At 42.1% G+C, this 11,717-nt stretch overlaps 1 protein-coding gene across 1 annotated transcript in view; it reads left to right on the plus strand.

The window, feature by feature from the left end:
- The window catches only part of LOC115224318 (GMP synthase [glutamine-hydrolyzing]), a 40,291-nt gene extending 28,953 nt beyond the window's left edge, over nt 1–11,338 (plus strand). Inside the window, exons 11-17 of the mRNA XM_029795170.2 lie at nt 214–326; nt 1,487–1,592; nt 1,759–1,874; nt 3,292–3,417; nt 4,391–4,506; nt 6,519–6,822; nt 8,123–11,338. Of these exons, the coding sequence (XP_029651030.1) occupies nt 214–326; nt 1,487–1,592; nt 1,759–1,874; nt 3,292–3,417; nt 4,391–4,506; nt 6,519–6,822; nt 8,123–8,224 (983 nt within the window). The 3' untranslated portion in view covers nt 8,225–11,338. The remainder of the gene's footprint in view (nt 1–213; nt 327–1,486; nt 1,593–1,758; nt 1,875–3,291; nt 3,418–4,390; nt 4,507–6,518; nt 6,823–8,122) is intronic.
- The last annotated feature ends 379 nt before the right edge of the window (nt 11,339–11,717 follow it).

The raw sequence follows: 11,717 nt of genomic DNA on the forward strand, positions 1-11,717 counted from the left end.
GTACCACTTTATGTATTTCTACCTCTACCTTGTACCCCAGTACACTAGTCTCTACATGGTACCCAGGTACACTAACACAGTACTACTCTATTTTTGTTTCTACTTTAGACCCAGAAACACTAACGCTGTACTACTCTCTCTCTCTCTCTCTCTCTCTCTCTCTACCCTTTACTAATGTGTGTACCTCTCTCTCTCTCTCTGCCCTGTACCCAGGTACACTAAGACCAGATTTTATTGACAGTGCCTCCAGATTTGGAAGTTCAAACACAGATCCCATGAAAGGACATCACAATGATACAGAACTGGTCCGGGAACTAAGATTGAAGGTAAGTTGGTGGGATGGAGAAACAATGTGGGTGTGATAGGTGAATGGGGTAGGTTTGTGGGTAACTGTGTGTGTTTATAGTGGGGTGGTGATGACTGGTGGGATTTAGAGTAGATTGCATGTGGGAATAACAGAATGTGGTAAAGTAAACTGAATGGGGTACTGTAGATGAAGTAGGGTGGATTGGGTGTACTAAGGTAGACTGAACATGAGTGAATATGTGGGTGGGAAAAGTGGATTGAGTTGGGGTGGGGAAAGACTAAGACGACAATTATTCCTGTGGTAATTGGTGCATTTGGCACAGCTCCTAAAAATCCTACCAAAGAAACTGAAAGAAATTGGAATTGTAATTCACATTGTTTGCAGAAAAGCCTAAGAAAGATTCTTGAGATATGAGGAGACTTGTCATCAAACTTCAAGATAAAATTCCTGCTAATTATATTAGCATGTTCTCGCTTATTATTATTAATAATAATAATGATAATAATAATAACAATGATAATTATTAATATTATTATCATCATCATCATCATCATCGTTTAGCGTCCGCTTTCCATGCTAGCATGGGTTGGACGGGTCAACTGGGGTCTGTGAGCTGGAAGGCTTCGTCAGGCCCAGTCAGATCTGGCAGTGTTTCTACGGCTGGATGCCCTTCCTAACGCCAACCACTCCGCGAGTGTAGTGGGTGTTTTTTACATGCCACCTGCACAGGTGCCAGACAGAGCTGGCGAACGGCCACGAACGGATGGTGCTTTTACGTGTCACCGGCACGGGGCCAAATTTTTACTAAAGGCATGAGGTCTGCAATTTTGTTGGGTGGGAGCTAGTCGATTACATCTACCCCAGTGCGTAACTGGTACTTAATTTATCAACCCCGAAAGGATGAAAGGCAAAGTCTACCTCAGCAGAATTTGAACTGCGAATGTATTGACAGGCGAAATACTGTTAAGTATGTCACCTGGCATGCTAATAATTCTGAGTGATTAAGAATGAGGGCAGAAACCGGTGTGCTACTGTAGAAGAGATGCATGGTTACCCAGAGAGACTTAACAAGAAAGGGGACGGACACAGGTGTAAGTTTCTGTACCTGTTAATAATAATAATAATAATAGTAGTAGTAGTAGTAGTAGTAGTAGTAAGAATATGTTCTTCTTTTTGCAGGGTCGAGTAGTTGAACCTCTGAAAGATTTCCACAAGGATGAAGTTAGGCTGATTGGTAAAAATTTGGGTCTCCCTACAGAATTATTACAGAGACACCCTTTCCCTGGTAAGTTTATCTTTGTATATATATATATATAGTTGAGTCTTTGTATATATAGTTAAGTACTGTTGCCGATATAATGGAATATCCCAAAATTTCAGGCCTTGTGTCTATAGTAGGAAGGATTGTTGTTGTTGTTCCTTATATTTTTTTTTTATTTATTTAATTCTAGGGCCTGGATTATCCATAAGGATCTTGTGTGCAGAAGATCGTTATATAGACAAAGAATTTGGAGAAACGAACCAGTTATTGAAAATCATAAGTGACTATAGCAACTCTTTGAAAACGGTAACTTAGTTTGAGTTGGGTTTTTTTTCTTTTTGTGTATGTGACCATGCTGGAGCACATGTATGTAATGAAAAATATTTTTTGGGGTTGATTTATTTAATCTTTTGTGTACTGCTATTCGTCTCCACTGTCATATTCAAGCCAATGAAGGAGCTTCTATGCAGTTATTTGTCATGCTAGAAATAGCAGTCAAGCCTCCCTCCAAAGTGCACCTTATCATCTTAAAATAAGAACGCATTAGTCAATGTATTCCAAGGCATACCTGTGAAATGGTAGGATTGCCATGACTGGAATACCCTTGATCATAGATCTACCTGATCATGGATGACATGAATTTAAACGGCAACAATTTCCATCCAAATGAGTTTGTGACAAAACCTCTACATTGTAGCTTATGTCCTGGGTAAGACTAAAATGCATCCAGCAGTGGGGACCTTGGTATTGAAGTGCTTGGGTTTTGAGGAGTGTCACATCACTTCTTAGCCACTATTGTTCCCAGTTCTATTCTGACCTGGAGTAGTAGCACTTGTTAAAGGCCCCAACCATGGGTCAACTAGCATGTGTGCTTTTGGGTGGATGGAGCTTGTCAGCCTGGAAGGCAGTCCATCTAGGAGAAGGGAACTCCAATATGAACCCACAGATGCCATGTGCAATAGTGTGAACAAGGCGGATCTCAAGTCATCCGGCTGCCTGCTGCAACCACCCTAACCAGATCCAACATCACCAATCTCAGGGATGCCGTTGGCAAAGGCGAGCAGCCAAGTGTGTGAGCCTTGTGATTGCAATACATGGTCCACCCTACATTAAATCATGTGACGGTCATCTGTGACTTGAACAATGAGCCTCTCTGCTCCCTTCCCTAAGTCCAAAAGGGCTGACAAACTGGGTGATGGGGGCAGGCTTGATCAGCTGGAAACCCCTAGTCTGGAGCCACCTGCTGGTGACTCTCATGTCAAGGTCATCTTTCCATGTGGTGTAATACCCAAGAGGCTCAATCACCCACTACAGATTAACTAATCTAAAGAGGTGGTGAGCTGGCAGAAACGTTAGCACGCCGGGCGAAAGGCTTAGCAGCATTCCGTCTGACGTTATGTTCTGAGTTCAAATTCCGCCGAGGTCGACTTTGCCTTTCATCCTTTTGGGGTCGATAAATAAAGCACCAGTTACGCACTGGGGTTGATATAATCGACTTAATCCATTTGTCTGTCCTTGTTTGTCCTCTGTGTTTAGCCCCTTGTGGGTAGTAAAGAAATAGGTTATGAGTTAATACCAATGATAGTAGCTTGATCTGTCTGTCTGTCATATGTGCATTTGTGTGTTTGTGTGTGTGTGTGTGTAATATTTCCCCTTGTCGACAAATATACAAAGTTAGCTGTGTCTTGGTTTTCTGAGTCAGTTTTTCAATTTTGTCTTTCAGCCTCACTCACTATTAAACAAGGTGAAAAGTTGCACCACTGTGGAAGAACAAGCTGACTTAGTGCGTATCACAGAATCACAGACTGTTGTTGCCATGCTCCTTCCTATCAAGAGCGTTGGAGTGCAGGTGAGTGTAATTTTGCTCTATTTATACCTTCAGCATTCAGATTACTCTGTCGAATGTAATGCTTATTTATTCACATTGTCTTGAATTAATCCACGTATCATCTTGTAGCTTCAAGATTTCAATGGTCATCATTTAACATTCGTTTTCCATGCAGCCATGGGTTTGAAAAGAGCTGAGCAGCCGAAGGGCTGTTCAGGCTCCCTGTCTGTTTTGGCATTGTTTCTATGACTGGATGCCCTTCCTAATGCCAAACTGTTTGTTTTTGCTATGGCATTATAGAGTAGGTGTGAGATGTTGGATCTGGCCAGTTTGAGTATAACTTCATGATGCCTTGGGCGAGTGTCTATTATAGCCTCTTGATTGATCAAAGACTTGTGAGTGGATTTGGTTGACAAAAACTAAAAGAAGCCCTTCGTATATATATTTGTGTTTGTCTCCCTCCACTGTTTGACAACTGATGTTGATGTGTTTATGTCCCTGTAACTTAGTGGTTTGGCAAAACGAGATTGATAGAATAAATATCTTTACAAAATAAGTACTGGGCTTGGCTAGTTAGACTAAAAATTCCTCAAGGTAGTGCCACAGCATGGCCACAGTCTAATGACTGATACAACTAAAAGATAAAAGGACAGAGGTAGGTGTGTTGCTGAAGATGTGAATACATGGCTTACCTATCTGGAGAGAGAGAGAGAGAAGCTACAAGGTGAATATCCCCCTCTCTCACATATACATACACACAAGGCAGTAACTTCTGCCTACCAAATTCAATCACAAAGCTTCGGTCGGCCCAGGGCTATAGCAGAAGACGCTTGCCCAAAGTGCCACGCGGTGGGACTGAACCTGAAACCATGTAGCTAGGAAGCAAGCTCCCTAACCACACAGCCGAAAGACAGAATAGGATAGAGAAACAGAAAAGGTGGAATGAGAGAATGAATATCTGTTATTAATGTATCTGTCTGTTTGTCTTTTCCAGGGTGACAATAGAACATACAGTTATGTAGCAGCTTTGTCAAGCGACATGAAACCTAAATGGGACAACTTGTTAACAATGGCTAAATTGATCCCTAAAATATGTCACAATATCAACAGGTTAGTAAACAAACGATTAATTACTTCTTTATTCCTGATTGCTTTCCTTTTTGCCATCCTCCATTCTTTCCCTTTTTATTCCTTTTTCAATTTTCTTTTCTTTATTTATTTCTCTTTCTTTTCCTTCTATTCAGTGTATGTGGTACCATGCCCGATGAAATAGAAGGGATGGTCACCATTGATCATAGGTCTTCCCAGAGTTGATTTGGTTAAATAACAAAGCTAATGTAGTCATACATATGTCTAAAAAAAAAAAATAAATGTGGTGGTCATTGCTGGAGTGGCTTTTATTATAATTCTGTTAGATTATACCTTAGCCCTTTCATTACTGTATTTATTTTGAGATGCTCTGTATTTCTTTCAATTACTTTAAATATAATAAAGAATTTAGTAAAATAACTTGGTTATCATTAAGCTAGTGTTAGGAACATAAATTGCGACTAAGGTATGGTGGAAGATTTTAATTCAAAACTTATGAAAACAAGACATTTGTACTACAGAGCCAGAGGAGGTTTCAGCCAGGTTGGTAACGAAAGGGTTAACCTGGGACAAAACAGAAACAAGATCAGCAATTTTGTGTTATTTTTTTTTGCTAACAATAAAAAAGAGAAATTTTGGTTCTTTCTGTTTTCATTCATTCATCCCTCCATCATCTCTGCCTACTATTCTGGGGTTAGTCATGGAGGCAGAGTCCTCAGGCCCCTTCTCCATAGGGTGCTATCAAAAGCAACCCTCATTAAACTTTCTGGCTGGGTTCCCAACATTCCTGTAGTACCAGAGTTGTGGTCTCTTGATATGGAGAAGTAGTGGCTTGACCTGTGGCTGCACATGGCCTAGTTGTTAGAGCAGCAGGCTCGCATTCGAGGGATCGTGGGTTCAAATCTCAGACTTGGCGATGTGTGTGTTTATGAGTGAAACACCTAAGCTCCACACAGCTCTGGCAGAAGGTAATGGCGAACTTCTGCTGACTCTTTCGCCACAACTTTCTCTCACTCTTTCCTCCTGCATCTAGCAGCTCACCTGTGATGGACCGGCGTCCCATCCAGGTGGGGAAACCTATATGCCAATGAAACTGGGAAACTGGCCCTAATGAGCCAGGTATGGCTCGAGAAGGAACAATCAGCAACAGTGGCTCAACCTGGAGAGACTCTCTGACTCCAAGCTACACACCCAGCCTGGGTCTTTCACTTCCATGTGTTCCATCTACTTTGAGAGATTGGCACTTCTTTATGGAGCTGTCGGCATCCATCTGCATCACATGACCAAACCAGCGCAGTCTTCTCTCTTGCACACTGCAGCTAATTCCTCTTATGCCTAACTTCTCTCTCATTTGAGTCAATCAGGCATTATCTTGTAGCTTCAATATTACAATGATGTGATTGTATTTTTTTTTTTTAGAATGACATTGTAGGGTAGGTGTGAGAGGTTGGATCTGGTCAGTTTTAACTTAAAAAGAATAGAATATTTTGGCCAGATATGGCTGGTTTAACCCTTTAGTGTTTAGATTACTCTGTTAAATGTAATACTTTTTCACTCAAATTGTTTTGAATTAATCATACATTATCTTATAGCTTTGAGGTTCTGTGATCATCATCATCATCATTGTTTAACGTCTGTTTTCCATGCTGGCATGGGTTGGACGGCTCAACCGGGGTCTGGGAAGACACAAGGCTGCGCCAGGCTCCAGTCTGATGTGGCGGGGTTTCTACAGCTGGATGCCCTTCTTAACACCAACCACTTCGTGAGTGTAGTGGGTGCTTTTTACATGCCACCGGCACAGTATCCTTCCACCGGCACAGACGTACCATCAGTACAAGGGACGTGCCACCAGCACAGTATGTGATTGTTTATTTTTAGAATGTCAATGTAGGTTAGGTGACAGAGGCTAGATATGGCCAGTTTGAATATAAAACATGAGGAATATTTGGGCCGGTTTAAACACTAAAGGGTTAAGGATTGTTTTCATTAACCCCTTTATTTCTTGTTTTTCTTTTTTTTTTCCACTATTCAAGAGTCGTGTATGTGTTTGGAGGCCAAGTACGATTTCCCGTTGAAGATGTGACACCAACCTTTCTCACAGATGGCGTACTCAGCACGCTGCGCCAAGCCGACTACGTGGCAACCAAGGTGCTGCACGACTCTGCCTATGTGACCCGTCTCTCACAGATGCCCATCATCCTTGCACCGCTCCACTTTGACCGCGATCCCATCAACCACCAGCCATCGTGCCAGAGATCAGTGATCATCCGTACATTCATATCCACCGACATCATGACTGGAGTGCCGGCCACACCCGGGGTACATATACCTGAAGATGTAAGTTTGTTTTCATTTCTCTAGACTTTGGCTATTGCTCTTACCCACCACGCATATATGACGGGGTGCTGAAAAGATCCTGGCTTTAAGGGTGACGCGAAAGGCCTGGTTAGAGGCCCAACCTTCCAAGTTCTTTTAGAGGGCTTAGAAAAACTGAAGGACCACTGCAATAAGTGTGTGAATCTGAAATGAAAATATGTTGAATAAAACCATAATTAACTGATCCTCCTGTATTTTCTTTTAGGCAAAGCCAGAACTTTTCAGCAACCCTTCGTGTGTGTGTGTGTATATATTTTACTTGTTTGAGACAGTGACCATACTGGAGCACTGCCTTCATCTTTTAGTTGAATCAATTGACCCCATTACTTTTTTTTTCTTTTTCTTAAAGCCTGTTACTTAATACATCAGTCTCTTTGCCAAACAGCTAAGTTACAGGGATGTAAATGCACCAACACTGGTTGTCAAGCGGTGGTGGGAGACAAACACTGACATACAGACACACACATACACTCAAAAAATCACGAAATACTAGTATCTTAAAACTATAAGAAGAAATAAAAAAAATTGATAAATTCGCTCTGAAATATTTTTTCTAGAAATCGGACTTTTGCACCAACCTGATATATTTGTGTTTGTATGTTTGTCTCCCTACCATTGCTTGACAACCGATGTTGCTGTGTTTACGTTCTCTGTAACTTAGCACTTTGGCAAAACAAAGGACTGATAGAATAAGTACTAGGCTTACAAAGAATAAGTCCTGGGGTTGATTTGCCTGACTAAAACCTGTTACGGCGGTGCTCTAGCATGGCCACAGTCACATGCTTGAAACAAGTAAAACCAACCATAAAAGCATATAATCATCATTTAATCTTTTACTTGTTTCAGTCATTTGACTGCGGCCATGCTGGAGTACCGCCTTTAGTCGAGCAAATCGACCCCGGGACTTATTCTTTGTAAGCCCAGTACTTATTCTATCGGTCTCTTGCCGAACCGCTAAGTAACGGGGACGTAAACACACCAGCATCGGTTGTCAAGCAATGCTAGGGGGACAAACACAGACACACAAACACACACATACATATACATACATATATACGACAGGCTTCTTCTAGTTTCCGTCTACCAAATCCACTCACAAGGCATTGGTCGGCCCGAGGCTATAGTAGAAGACACTTGCCCAAGATGCCACGCAGTGGGACTGAACCCGGAACCATGCGGTTGGTAAACAAGCTACTTACCACACAGCCACTCCTGCGCTATCATTGTATATGTAATCTTTTTTTTTTTCTTCTCCAATCAGGTTATTCAGAAGATGACAGAAGCCATATTAACCGTTCCTGGAATCTCTCGAGTTCTGTACGATCTAACGGCGAAGCCACCCAGCAACACGGAATGGGAATGACACCCACCCAGGCGGAGCCGTAGCTCCGAGCAACACCACCCACACCACCGCTCTCACCAACGCTGCCACTGCTATCATCTTCATCATCGTTGTCGTCGTCATGCCAACCACCTCTACCATCACTGCTACCAACAACAACAACAACAACAGCAGCAGCAGCAATGGCACCACCACCAACAGCAGCAGCAGCACTTCATTGTGGATGGTAACTGTTCAAAACCAGTAATGATGATGATGATGATAATGAGGACAAATGTGGTGGCGGTGGTGGCTGTTGTAAAGATAAAGGGGACGATGGCGATGGTGACAGCAGTGTCGATGATGATGATAATGATAATAGAGATGGTGATAAGGTCACAATCGACCTCTGCTCCCACATATATGTGTGGCTAACTAGATTCTTTCTTTCGTTTTTTTTTTTTTTCTTTTCTTTTTCACTTTGGTCACTAGGATGAGTTACCCCTGCCCCTCTCCCATCATGCTATGGCCCCTTCCTCTTTCTGGTCCCTTCCTCACCTCTCTTCATTCTTTGATTCCTTTTTTTCGTGTTTTTGTTTGTATCCCAGACTTGTAGTTGTGGCAGGAGTGTTATCTGCAGTGGTGTTGGTGGTGGTGGTGGTGGCAGTAGGAATGTCATTTGTGGTAGTTTTGGTGGTGGTAGTGGTGGTGGTTGGCTACGAAAGGTGATGGGTCATGTTTTGTACAGCGGTAGTAGTGGTAAGAAGGCTGTCCTGTGGCCGTTTGGAGTTGTGCGCAGTGGTGATGCTGGTGGCTGGAGACACGAGTGCAGTCATGCATGACATATGGGCTGCAGTGGATTTGTTGCATGAATCCCTGTCATTCATGCATGAAGGGATTTGTGTAACAATCTTGTAGGCAAGCACATCCAATTAAGCGATGCTTTAATTTGCTTGATCTGCATCTCTACCACTGCACACAACCGATGCAGCATTTGGCGGGTTTGTACAGTCATGTGACCATGGTACTGTTCCTTCTTCTCTCTCAAATTGCTGACCTTGTGGAGCCTAAGAAATATATATATATATATATATATATATATATATATATAAAACAATGGCTTCTCAATATTGTATTTAAGACTTAAGCTAGGTTGCTGTTGTCATTGTATTATTTGTTATCTGATCAAACTTTGGTCAAGGAGGTAGCTCAGAGAATGCTTAGCAACAAGAGCTCACAGTGTAGATACGATACTTAATAAGCCAGTCGTTCATATTATCACCGGTTGTCAAGGTATTTAGGATCTTTGACATGTCTGCCCGGTTCACTTACCTGTGTAGGTGAGTAGGTTATGGGTGTGTGTGCTTGTATCAAGGCCGAGCTGTGGTTGAGACGGGGTCCCCCATATGGTTGATCTAGAAAATCGGCAGTTCAGATCTTGTGTCTGGTGGGTGGTGCGTTGAGTTTTTTTTTTTTAATCCAGGCCCTCTTAGATCCGTTCTCAATGACCAAGAGAATCGACCATGTCGTTCGTTTGTATCTGATGATTGGTGTAAGTCACGGCTGCAGCACTGTTGGTGGTGATGGTCATACATGGCACCTTACTTTGGCAGTTGTACAGTCTACTTCTATTTACATCTCCACTGTGTGTGTGTGTGTGTGTGTGCATGCGTGTCTCAGGTGAGAGGATAAGGTGCAGCTTTGAAAAATTGCTATATATATTTGCTTGTGCAGCTGCAAAACGGTGTGGTGTTAATGGTAGTGATGGCGATGGACACCTACTAGTTGTAGGATGTTTGTTATTAAAGATTAGAAAATGCTACAAACACCTTGATGTCTTATTGTTAATATCGTTGTTTTCCCTGCCCCCCCGTTTCAAAGTTTTTTTCTTCTTCTTTTTCCATTCATCACACCCACTCCCTGTTTTCACTCCACCTTCATCATTCAAGTCTCCTGTTAATTGTATGCAAGACTCCTCCCTCCCCCAAATCTCATCTCCGTCACTTTCGGTTCATTTGCAGACGTTGTTATGGTTGTGCAACAAGAAAGGGGCAAAGTTCTGTAGTGAGATAAGTATGTGTGTGTGTGTGTGTTATGGGCATGTCCATCCTGCTGTTGATGATAGTGATGATGAACTCTTCCTCCCTCCCTTTTTTCCTTTGTTATCCATAGCTGCAAATATGTAAATTATTATCACTTTGCAAATCATCTCTCACCGCTACTCTCATGCCCTCCTCCCTCCCTCCCTCTCTTCCTTCGTAGTCACTACTCTCACTACCAGCTTACAGCTACCAACAGCAGTGCTACTCTTCCCCACCTCCACCTCTATCACTATATTGTCCCCCCTCCTCTCCATCACTACCACTGTTACTCCTGCCGCCACCTCTGCTACCACCATACCACCGCCTCTATCACAGTCTCCTACTACCACTGCAACCCTCAACAACAACAACAACAACAACACATACCTGACTTAATGAATTAGTGTATTTTTATTTCTTGTATTTTTGGTCCCTTCACTCCTTCCTTTTCTTTTTCGCACCTCCCTTTCTGTAACCTTCACTTCTGCTCTTTTTCATTCCTTTCTCTCTCTCTCTTCCTCTCATCTCTTCTCTCTTTATATCCTTTCAATTTCTCTTTTTGTCTCCCTCCACTTTTTCTCACAAATCTTTGTTTTCTTTCATTTCCTTGACACTCTCTTATATCCCTGCTAATTGGCTCCCTTCACCATCACCACTACTACTACTATTACTATCTCTATCATCATCATCTTCAGCATTAGATAAATTGCCTTAAAAGGAAAAAAAAAAAAGACATCACATGGTCCCTGCAAAAAAAGAAAAAACCCCAAAAAACCAAAAAAACCAAAAAACAAAGACTTCAAAAACATAAACAAAAATATCTAAGTTAAAAAAAAAAATGCTTAAAAAATATTTCAGGGGTTGTAGAACCCTGTCTTTTTTCCTCCTCCCAAGTTTCCCATTTTACCTTCAAATCTCTACAGTTTCCCCCTACCCCCCACCTCTCTAAAGACCTTCGAAAATTGAGTTTGAGAATAAAGGGTGTAGAAAAGCTTTTTTTACAAACATTGGTTATAATAATATTAATCTATAATAATAAAAGTGAAATTTTGTCTGTCCGTCTGGGACCCCTGTATCTCGGTCTAAATTTGCTCTACATAGACATATACTTTTTTGGGAATCATGATCTTGGGATTGAAAATCTGCCCATTATTTGGTTTTAAACATCCAGCATTGGGATCTGATTTAAAAGTACCTTGGATCGCAGGACGGCCTGCTGTGCTTACCTTGGATTGTAGGGCGACCTGCTGTGCTTGAGGAGACCTATTGAGTCAAGTACATCAACATCAAAATAAAAATGAAATGGAAATTGTAGTTGTGGTACTTGTGCTGGTGGCATGTAAAAAGCACCATTCGAACGTGGCCTATGCCAGTGCCGCCTTGACTGGCCTGTGCCGGTGGTTCATAAAAAGCACCAACCAATTGTGGCTGTTGCCAGCCAACCCTGGCACGTA

This window comes from Octopus sinensis, linkage group LG25 (genome assembly GCF_006345805.1).
Source record: "Octopus sinensis linkage group LG25, ASM634580v1, whole genome shotgun sequence".
Lineage (NCBI taxonomy): Eukaryota > Metazoa > Mollusca > Cephalopoda > Octopoda > Octopodidae > Octopus > Octopus sinensis.